At 36.1% G+C, this 10,861-nt stretch overlaps 1 protein-coding gene across 21 annotated transcripts; it reads left to right on the top strand.

Annotated features, from left to right (window-relative positions):
• The first annotated feature begins 1,025 nt into the window (after positions 1–1,025).
• On the top strand, positions 1,026–10,128 carry LOC101248801 (topless-related protein 1-like). 21 transcript variants are annotated; one of them, XM_010326518.4, is made up of 39 exons: positions 1,026–1,093; positions 2,009–2,116; positions 2,207–2,386; positions 2,473–2,586; positions 2,676–2,834; positions 3,048–3,165; positions 3,239–3,295; positions 3,377–3,433; positions 3,525–3,581; positions 3,673–3,729; positions 3,819–3,875; positions 3,965–4,021; positions 4,113–4,169; positions 4,261–4,317; positions 4,409–4,465; positions 4,551–4,607; positions 4,702–4,758; positions 4,850–4,906; positions 4,994–5,050; positions 5,138–5,225; positions 5,330–5,400; positions 5,518–5,725; positions 5,820–5,929; positions 6,011–6,080; positions 6,177–6,253; positions 6,342–6,437; positions 6,540–6,635; positions 6,721–6,848; positions 6,931–7,165; positions 7,407–7,553; positions 7,634–7,696; positions 7,863–7,991; positions 8,090–8,200; positions 8,288–8,467; positions 8,645–8,773; positions 8,857–8,952; positions 9,250–9,438; positions 9,542–9,708; positions 9,805–10,128. In XM_010326518.4, the coding sequence occupies exons 2-39, from the start codon at positions 2,040–2,042 to the stop codon at positions 9,968–9,970; spliced, it is 3,945 nt and encodes a 1,314-aa protein (XP_010324820.1). In that variant the 5' UTR covers positions 1,026–1,093; positions 2,009–2,039; the 3' UTR covers positions 9,971–10,128. The 21 variants fall into 21 exon arrangements, with proteins under 21 accessions (XP_010324820.1, XP_004244915.1, XP_010324824.1 ...); XM_004244867.5 differs by having other exon boundaries at positions 9,799–10,128; XM_010326517.4 differs by lacking the exon at positions 1,026–1,093 and adding an exon at positions 1,304–1,640 and having other exon boundaries at positions 9,799–10,128.
• The last annotated feature ends 733 nt before the right edge of the window (positions 10,129–10,861 follow it).

The following is a 10,861-nucleotide window of genomic DNA, read 5'->3' as shown; positions in this document are numbered from 1 at the left end:
TATTATTCAATGTATCTTTACTAAAAATATTCCAGGTATGATGGTGAAAAAATAAACTATATAAGCAATATATATAGAAATTTCTTTAATTCATATTCAAAAATGACTTCTCATTTAAAAGGTTTCACAAAATCAACAACGACATATCAAATGCGTAAACCATTAAGTGAATACAAAAGAATCATTCGACATGCACTCAAAATAATTTTAGTTATGGCAATACTGAAACTTTTAGATGCAATAAAAAAAGTTATAGATGAGTTTCAACTACATTTAAATTTGAACAAAAAAAACACAATAGAACTATATTCACTAAATTGTGAAAGATATATTTGTACTTTTGCAGAATATTTATATATAATTTTAATGGGACCACATGTTTATATAAGTCTTCTCAAAATTTATCTTATCAAAATGAGTGATTATTTTCATCGATCCAAGTCAGGATCAGAGAAAGAAAAATATTATCTCAGACAAATTATTAGTTACTCCCCCGTCGACTTTAATTTGTCATGTTGTATTTTTCGAAAGTCAATTTGATTAATTTTCAAAGTTAAATTAAATTACAATTAATTTAATATTTTAAACAAAAAAATTAGATATTCATAAACTATATAAAAAGTACTATAAATTGTTATTCTTTTGTATATTAATATGATGAAAAAATATAACTTAAAATATTAATCAAAGTTCTTATGATATGACTCTATAAATAGAAAACAATTAAAAGTGGGCGAGGGAGTATAGAGTGTTTACCAATATATTTTATGATTACTTAATTTTTAAAAATCTTATTACTTTATTAATTTTCCTAATAAGTCTTACCACCTACTTTTCTCTTACCCTATATTTTAGGTCTTGTTAATATTAAAATATTATTAAAAAATAATTTAAAAAACGCAGAATGGGGAAGTAATATTCTATTTGAAAGCGATAGAAAATGTAGCTGGTTTTGTCATGATAAGTGAAGTCACTTATAATAATAAGGCAACTGACTTATAGTCTATTTTTATTAGCTATAAAAAGGAAGGAAGTATAGCCAACTTTCCTCAATTCTTTTATACAGCACAGCACTGCACTGCACTGCAGACAGGTAAGCCGCTGTTTTCCCTTTTTAGAATAAAACTTACATTTTTCTATCTTCAAAAACTTTTGTGAATTTATTTTTTTTTGATTTGATCGATGAAACGGGTTTTACAATTCTCTGAATTGTATTTGATTTAATCTTCTCTGTTTCTTTTTTATTTGTTTTGGCATTGATTAATCCGCAGAAAAGAAATGTTTCTCTTTTTTTTTTAGTTTTGATTTGTGATGGAATTGAATTGAAGTGGAGAATTGTGATTTGTGTATTAATCGTTCTAACATCTATGTATCCTTTTGTGTAAGATGCTAATCTAGACATAAAAGTTGATGTTTTTCTTGTTGTTACCGATTTTGTTTGTATTTAATTTTCCGTTACATTCCACATTCATTTCATAAGTAAACCTTGTTGTTCATTAGATTGTGATGTTTGAATATTCTTGACTCTGGATCGAGTGAAACGAGGGATCTAAAGAAGAAGAGAGGCTCGATTATATTAGTAACAAGCAAACCTTGTATGTGTATCTTCGAGAATTTTGGAGATAAATACCAATTAGAAGGTATGAGATGACGTAGAAAGCACTTGATTCTTGATACAAGATTTTTGGCATTTTTGTGCATCTTTTGAGATTGTTCCTCCATTATTCTACTTCGTCTTGTGAATTTTTTTGGTCCCTCTAAAAAAATTCTGCCTCATTTTCCTTTATATAAGGGAAATGGAAAGCTTATTGACTGAGTCGTTGTGGTGCCTACCTATCTGTTTGAGGAAGGAATGAGGTCAAATGTAGTTACTCGTTATATAATTTGAATTTAACAAAGATATACGATAATAATTGAGTTCACTGTCGTAGGTTTACAAGGCCTAAACAAAAGCTACTGTGGTTCTACATGTCGTATGCTTCTTACTGATCTCTCTGATTATCTGAAGGTTTTGAAGGCAAGAAAGAAAACATTTGGCTATGTCTCTTAGTAAGGACCTTATATTCTTGATATTGCAATTCTGCAAAGAGGAGAACTTCACGAAAACTGCTCGCATGTGCGTTCCATCTTATTTCAGTCTTTCTATTCAGTGGACGCGTATAAGAATAAGATACAATTTTATCTGACTTGTTAAATTGTGAAATAGGTTAGGGCAGGAGTCAGAGTTATTCTTTGACATGGGACATATTGAAGCTCTCGTTCTCGGTGGCAAGTGGGATGAAATTGAGAACTATCTTTCAGGTTTCACTGGTGTCACTGAAAGCAGATATTCTAAAAAAATGTTTTTCGAGATTAGGAAACAGAAGTTCCTTGAGGCACTCGACAGGTAATCATAATTCAGATGTAATATATGCATTATTGTCAAGCTGCTCTTTAGACAAAGTTCTTATATATATAATGATTTGGTGATAGGCAAGATCGTAAAACTGCTCTTGAGATCCTTATGAAAGACCTTCAAGTGTTTGCCGAGACAAATAAAGAGCTTTATGCTGAGATGACTCAGCTTCTTACATTCGATAACTTCAGGTTAGGTTATACTAATTATCTGTCCGTCATATAAAATTGTACAAGGGCGTGCATGAATAGAAACTTTTATTGTTAATTTCTGTCTACAGAGAACATCCTTCACTTGCTTTATATGGAGACACATTAACTGCTAGGAACCGCATAATGAAGATACTTAGGGTTGTCATTGAAACAAACCCCCAGTTAAATGGAAAACTCCACTTTCCAGAATTAACCAAGTCAAGATTGCGCCGTCTAATTAATCAAAGGTTTTATCTTGCTATTTTCTCTTTTCTGAAATCTGCGTATTTATATTCAGCTGAGCGGTGACTATTTGAAACTCCACCCACTACAATATAATCTAATTTAGCCTTTTTTATCCCCTCGTTTCATTCGTATGATGCACTCGATACTGTCTTAGTTTCCTATTTATACCTTTTATGGATGTTTGCAAAGAGCTGATATCATTTCAATATATACAGCTTGAACTGGCAGCATGCTCATTGTGCAAATCCTCAGCAAGAACCGGAGATCAAAACACTCTTCATTGATCACAAGTGTTCCATACCTGAAGATCAATCGATTATGCAAAGGCCAGGGGTAACTTATTTTGAAGAGTTTATTGTGTTATAGCATTACTTCACACACTAATGTTTGAATCCTTCTTCCTCAGCCTACCCAAACCATATCGGCTGCAACCCCAGATCATTTGGTTTTGCAAATGCCCAGGGTAAATTATTTTGAAGAGTTTTATAGCATTACTTCGCATCTGAAGACATTTCTGTCTAATGTTTGAATCCTTCTTCCTCAGCCTAGCAAAATCATATCGGCTGCAACCCCAGCTCAGTCGGATACGCAGATGCCAAGGGTAACTTATTTTGAAGAGTTTATTAGATAATAGCATTACTTCACATCTGCGGAAGACATTTCCCACTAATGTTTGAATCCTTCTTCCTCAGCCTAGCAATACCATATCGGCTGCAGCCCCTGATAAGTCGATTATGCAAATGCCAAAGGTAACTTATTTTGAGGAGTTAATTAGATTATAGCATTACTTTGCATCTGCTGAAGACATTTCCGTCTAATGTTTGAATCCTTCTTCCTCAGCCTAGCAAAGCCATATCGGCTGCAACCCCAGCTCAGTTGGTTAAGCAAATGCCTGGGGTAACTTATTTTGAAGAGTTTATTAGATTATAGCATTACTTCATCTGCGGAAGACATTTCCGTCTAATGTTTGAATCCTTCTTCCTCAGCCTAGCAAAGCCATATCGGCTGCAACCCCAGCTCAGTTGGTTAAGCAAATGCCTGGGGTAACTTATTTTGAAGAGTTTATTAGATTATAGCATTACTTCATCTGCGGAAGACATTTCCGTCTAATGTTTGAATCCTTCTTCCTCAGCCTAGCAAAGCCATATCGGCTGCAACCCCAGCTCAGCCGGATACACAGATGCCAAGGGTAACTTATTTTGAAGAGTTTATTAGATTATAGCATTACTTCACATCTGCGGAAGACATTTCCTACTAATGTTTGAATCCTTCTTCCTCAGACTAGCAAAGCCATATCGGCTGCAACTCCATCTCAGCCGGATACACAGATGCCAAGGGTAACTTATTTTGAAGAGTTTATTAGATTATAGCATTACTGCACATCTGCGGAAGACATTTCCCACTAATGTTTGAATCCTTCTTCCTCAGCCTAGCAAAGCCATATCGGCTGCAACCCCAGCTCAGCCGGATACACAGATGCCAAGGGTAACTTATTTTGAAGAGAATATTAGATAATAGCATTACTTCACATCTGCGGAAGACATTTCCCACTAATGTTTGAATCCTTCTTCCTCAGCCTAGCAATACCATATCGGCTACAACCCCAGATCAGTTGATTATACAAATGCCAAAGGTAAATTATTTTGAAGAGTTTTGTAGCATTACTTCGCATCAGCTGAAGATATTTCCATCTAATGTTTTGAATCCTTCTTCCTCAGCCTAGCGAAACCACATCGGCTTCAAATCCAGATCAGTCGGTTGTGCAAATGCCAAGGGTAACTTATTTTTGAAGAGTTTATTAGATTATAGTCATTAACTTCACATATGCTGAAGTCATTTCCCTCTAATGTTTGAATCTTTCTTCCTTAGCCTAGCGAAACTACATCGGCTTCAAATCCAGATCAGTCGATTACGCAAATGCCAATGGTAACTTATTTTGAAGATTTTATTAGATTATAGGCATTACTTCACATCTGCTGAAGACATTACCCACAATATTTGAATCCTTCTTCCTCAGCCTAGCGAAACTACATCGGCTTCAAATCCAGATCAGTCGTTTACGCAATTGCCAGGGGTAACTTATTCTGAACAGTTTATTAGATTATAGGCTTCACATCTGCTGAAGACATTACCCACTAATGTTTGAATCCTTCTTCCTCAGCCTAGCGAAACTACATCGGCGTTTAATCCAGATCAGTCGTTTACGCAAATGCCAAGGGTAACTTATTCTGAACAGTTGATTAGATTATAGCATTACTTCACATTGAAGACATTTTCCACTAATGTTTGAATCCTTCTTCCTCAGCCTAGCAAAACCATATCGTCTGCAAACCCAGATTGTCAACAAATACATTATTCTAGTTCTTCCATTGTAACTGATGACATAGCTTCTGGTGAGGCTGCTGCTTCAGGAAACTTACCATGCAGTTGTAGAGTACTATATATTAATAAACAATAGTGTCGCTCTTGACTTTTTTGTGTTGGCTGTTCTTATTAGCTTCTACTTCGAAGGCTGTTCAGGATTCTGGTAATTTATCTGATGTAAACACTACAAGGAATATGAACGAGGTGATGTACTTTGAACACACAGTCATTCTATTCTCCCAGTTTAAGAGCATGTCCTCATTTGATGGTTTATTTGCATATCAGTAAATTTGAACTCCTTGAGTACTTATATTCATGCAGAAAGTGTTATCCAAAACTGCTCCTTGTCAAGACCAGGATGCATCGGTTAACCTCTCGGATGACTTTCCGAAGACCGTTGAACGTGTTTTAACCATTGGCAATCCACCGACGGCCAGCGATTATCCAACAATCAGAAGCATTTATCCGACGGTCAACTATTATCCAACCACAATGGATTTTCACCCTGTTCAACAGACACTTCTGATAGGTTTCTCATTGAAAATATAGTTCGCAAACTGAAATATCTGTGATAAAGATTTTGAATCCTGAAATTTATTTCTAGTGATGATATTATTTTGCAGTTGGAGACGGTGGTGGAAGCGTAGAGCTGTGGGATGTTAGTTCTGGAAAAATGTTGTTTCGAAGAACGTTAATGATCTGGGAAGTAGAGGTTTTTTCACCGGACTTTCTGGTATGAGTACTTATAACTGATATCTAAAACTTAAAACTTAGTTTCTTACTTTAACTAAAGGTGGTGGCCATAACTGTTCAGAAAAGTATGGGTGAAGATCCGAGGATCTCAGTAAATCGAGTCCTATGGAATCCCGATGGCTCTCTCTTTGGTATGTCTTCATATATTTGATTTGGAGAGGAACTTATTTTCTGAATTTGGTCCTCGGTTTGGTTAATATTGCTTTAAACTTGGAACAAATGAACAGGGGTTGCATCCTCTAAGAACATTGTTCAACTATATAGTTATCATAATAATGACAATCATGCTGAAAACCATCTGGAGGTATTTTTTTGCAAATTCATCTTTGCTTAAAATTTCTTCTTCTCTTTTTTGTTTGTGTTTATTTCTGATAGAGATTTTACTTTCTCAGATTGAGGCTCATTTTGGAAGTATAAATGATCTTGCATTTTCTAAGCCAAATAACCAACTTCTTGTCATAACGTGCGGCGAGGACATGTTGGTCAAGGTTTGTTTGTTTACATGTTAAATAAATTAAATACAATTAGGAACTCTAATTTGGTTAAATCATGACAGAGAAATTGGCTAACATTCAACTGCTTTTTTGAAGGTCTGGAATGCTAACAATGGTGCGAAACAATATACTTTTGAAGGTCATAAAGCCCCCGTTTACTCTCTTTGCCCTCACGAGAAGGAAGATGTTCATGTAATTATACCTCTTTATACTGCTAAAGCTCCTTTCTAAAATTATATAGATATTTAGAGCATTCTGATTCATTTTTCTGCCTCAGTTTATATTATCAACATCAACTAATGGTGAAATAAAAGCATGGATATATGAAAACTCGGGACCATGTGTTTCTTACGAGGCTCCTAGTAAATGTTGCATGAGAATGCTTTACAGTGCTAATGGTAAAAGGTGATTGACCAGACTCATTTCATTCTTTTCTGCTTTTTGTTTTTGGTTTGTTGGGACGGATATTTAGTTTTGAAGCTTGTAGGCTTTTTTCATGTGGGACTAATAAAGATGGAGACTCCCACTTGGTGGAATGGAATGAAACTGATGGTTTCATAGTAAGGACCTACCTTGGACTTGGCAAATGTTCTTCGGGTGTTGTGGAATTCGATATCAGCAGGAATAACTATGTGGCTGCTGGAGATTCCCATGTAATCAAATTTTGGAATGTTAATGATGCTCAACTCTTGACAGTTGTCGATGCTGGTGGAGACCTTCCTGTATGTACTCTACTAGCTATAATCATCTTACCAGAATCCTAAAAGATGAACGTTTTCTCCCTTTTTTCTCTGTTTTCTAAGTCATTGCTGAAGTGGACACTAACATCAGTCAATACTTAAAAACGAAAACCAGAAAATGCAGCTGGTTTGATATAAACATATGCTTATGCAAATTCCCTCTTTTAACTGTACTTACTTCTGAAGTATAACACAGTCTGAAATTCTCGTTTTCTTTATCAAGGCAAGTCCATATGTTCGATTCAACAAGAATGGCACTTTATTGGCTGTCTCTGTGGATCATAACAGTGTCAAAATCTTGGCAAATGATGGTGGCCGCATTTTGCTTCAAACTTCATTGGATGCCTCTACATATCTTTCTACAAGAGAGGTCTGCATATCAAATTTAACTTTTTTTATCAAGATAAGAAAGAAAATAGCTATGGTTTACCTTTTTATTGTTCTCTACAGCTTGCAGGCAATTCCCTAAGTGGTCCTGCTAATAGTAGCTCGATTGATGGCATTGTCCCTCCGGTTCGTGTAGAAAGAACCTGATGTTTCTGTTATCAATTATTTCTGATATATTTATTTCCATTCCATCTATGCTAGTTTGTTCAGTTTCCACCTTTTCTAAACATATTTAACAAAATTATAGAGATAGCTTTTTAGTGACTTCTCAAATTGATTGAGTGCTGTATAGGAAATGACAGCAGAAAACCTGGCAAAGATGGAGCATCACAAGATATTAGGGAATCCGAGCACCTCTAAGGTCGTCCAAATTTCACGATGTCAATCTTTGAGGCTCCCCTCGGAAGTGAAGACAAATAAGGTACGAAATTGTTCTTAGATTATTGAAATCTCATAATATGACTCATTGAAATTAAAAATGAGGGAACTTCTTATTGAAATTGCAATCGGTTATTGCAGGTGTGTAGGTTAGCATATGCTCAGGCAGGAAATATTCTTGTGGCCTTAGTCACAGGTGGTATTCATCTAATCTGGAAATGGTCCGAGAGTGATTCTAATTTGACTGGCCAGGTAAAGGAGTTTTAGAAAATGGTTTATATCTAAGAAAACAGGTTAAATATTTACATTTGTTGGCTGACCAACATGTTTATGATGTAGACAACACCAAAATGCACTCCTCAACTATGGCAACCAAGGAGTGGGGTGGTTCCGGAAAACAGTCTGCTCAGTAGTGATGCAGGAGCAGTTTCACCTTGCATAGCTTTGACCAATAATGGTTTTTATGCACTTTCGGCATCCGGAGGAGCGGTTTCTATATTTAATATAAACCTCTATAAGGTGATTACAAGAAAATGAAGTTTATGCGCTGCATAATGAAATGCTTCTACCTCTCTATATCCATTCCTCTGGCCATGAAAGTTTCCTTCTGTTCCTAATTGAAGTAATCAAATCATGTTAATTAGTTACTGTATATTGGTTACATTAACCGTTCCTTCTTGTTCTTGATAAATGCAGATTATGAAAAGTATCACACCTCCTAAACCTGCAGCAACATGTATCGCTTGCCACCCGACTAATAACAATGTGATTGCTGTTGGGATGGATGATTTGACAATCATTGTCTACAGTGTCCGTACGGAGGAGGTGTCATATTTGCCTCCCGCTTTCTTTTGAGGAAAGTGTCAAATACGTGCCGAAGTTGATTTTTTTTTCATTTCATTTTTCAGTTAATAAGCAGGCTTAATGGACACTCTAAAAGGATTACTGGACTAGCATTCTCTAACACAATGAATGTGCTTGTTTCTTCAGGAGCAGACTCTCAGGTTCTTTCTTTCACCATTAGAAAGAAGTTGACAATTGGTTTGCTATATGTTACACAAGTTAACTTTGAAGTATCTAATAGCACATTTTGTGTCGTATTTGATAAGTTAGACCTCTAAGCCCTAATTTGTTTTTCGTATTGGATGGAAAGCAAAAGCAGCATGGATGGGTAACCTACACACCTGCAATAATTGCTTCCAAGTTGTTTCCTTTGCGATAAATGATTGGTAGTCTTTTTAGTATCAACTCTTTTACTTGAATGAACCGGCTAACAGCCGTCTTCTTCTTTACTTTTCCAGATAGTGGTGTGGAATTCAACAAACTGGGAGAGGGAAGGAAGTACAATGTTGCAGACATCTGCAGACTGGTTACCAACAGAAGTATCAGAGACATCTGTCGAATTTCAGCGAGATGAGAAATGCTTCCTTGTTGTACATGAGACTCAAATTGCAATCTATGAACCAACAAAGCTAGAATGTGTGAAGCAGGTGCTCCCTGGCTCCTATTATAGTAGTAAAAAGAAAACCATGCATACTGTTGTCTGTCCATATCAACAATAATTTACAAATTTTATTTTATTTTATTTGACAGTGGATAATCAAAAACTTCTGTGCGCGAATTTCACATGCAACATTTTCATGTGATAGTGAGTGGATATATGCTGTTATGAAAGATGGGATCGTTTTGATACTCTCTGCTTCAGATCTCTCTCCCAAATATGAGATTGATCCTTCTACTTTCCTCACTTCTGATTTGAGGTAATCAATAATTCGATGTGCTTTAATTTATAGTTTATCGGAGTACTCCTCAACTGGTTTTTGTATTCACTAGTCATTTTACTATTCAAGTTGCAGTGCTCATGTGTTCCCTGTGGTGGTTGCTGCTCATCCTGAAAATCCAAACCAGTTAGCTTTGGGTTTAAACGACGGTGGAGTAGTCGTTATTGAACCTTCAGAGTCTGATGGTAAATGGTGTGAGCCACCCAACGCCACGACTCTTACCAATGAGCAACCAATATAGCAGTAGTTAACTTCGTCCATTTGATGATTTGTCATCACTTAGAGCTGCTTCTTGCTATTGACAAACAATAACTATATTTATTTTATTTTCATAAAGACCATGCTATAAATGGACAACTATTTATGTACTCTTATATGTTATTTATGTTTCATGTGAAAGGCTTCTCTTCATTCACTATTTTACCCTATCCATGAAAAAAGGATTTGAACAGCAATAGGGCAGTAATGGGAGAAAGAAACCAAGGGTGTGTTTGCTATGAAAGGAAACATTTACCGATGTTTGGTGGGTTAAATGCTTTCTCAAAAACATATTTTTCGAGGAAATGACTTATCCTTAAAAAATAAAAAGACATTTTTCAAAATTCTCACCCAATAAAAAATTACAATTGTTTTTATTTGAAAAATATATTTAAAGCTTTGTTGAATGCCTTGAATCGGACCCGCTACAAACAGAAAGGACGGGGGTCTCGCTGCCCGGTCAGCGAGTCGGGGGGTACAGGGGGGCGACGCGCCCCCTGGCCTGGGGTCCGGGGGGGCGGAGACGCCCCCGGCCCGACGGTATACAATGTTGTTGTATTGGGCCCTTAATTTTCTGTTGATTCTGTATGTTGGGCCCAAGCCTGTTAGGGCGTAGCTTAGCACTATATATAGACGCTATGGGAAACCCTATTCTGTAATTCTGTTTTTTGCCTCTCCATAATAAAACTGCTCCCTCTCTTCCCGTGGACGTAGCCAATTTATTGGTGAATCACGTAAATCTGTTATCTTGTTTTTCGCGTTTATATTTTCTCGTATTATCTCAAATTCCGCACAACAAGCTTATTTTAAAAATACTTTCAACTTCATTTTTTTATTTTTCTAAGCCAGCCTACCCCCTCCCCGCCATATCCCC

The sequence above is a fragment of the Solanum lycopersicum genome, chromosome 8 (genome assembly GCF_036512215.1).
Source record: "Solanum lycopersicum chromosome 8, SLM_r2.1".
Lineage (NCBI taxonomy): Eukaryota > Viridiplantae > Streptophyta > Magnoliopsida > Solanales > Solanaceae > Solanum > Solanum lycopersicum.
Note: the sequence above shows the minus strand (reverse complement) of the source record. Positions and strands in the feature narration are given on the sequence as shown.

Bases quoted from the DNA above. Each gene is read 5' to 3' on its own strand.
- LOC101248801 (XM_004244867.5), top strand. From the start codon at position 2,040: ATGTCTCTTAGTAAGGACCTTATATTCTTGATATTGCAATTCTGCAAA. The intron at 6,081-6,176 runs GTATGTCTTCAT...ACAAATGAACAG, and splicing joins TCCCGATGGCTCTCTCTTTG to GGGTTGCATCCTCTAAGAAC. The intron at 6,636-6,720 runs GTAATTATACCT...TTTCTGCCTCAG, and splicing joins ACGAGAAGGAAGATGTTCAT to TTTATATTATCAACATCAAC.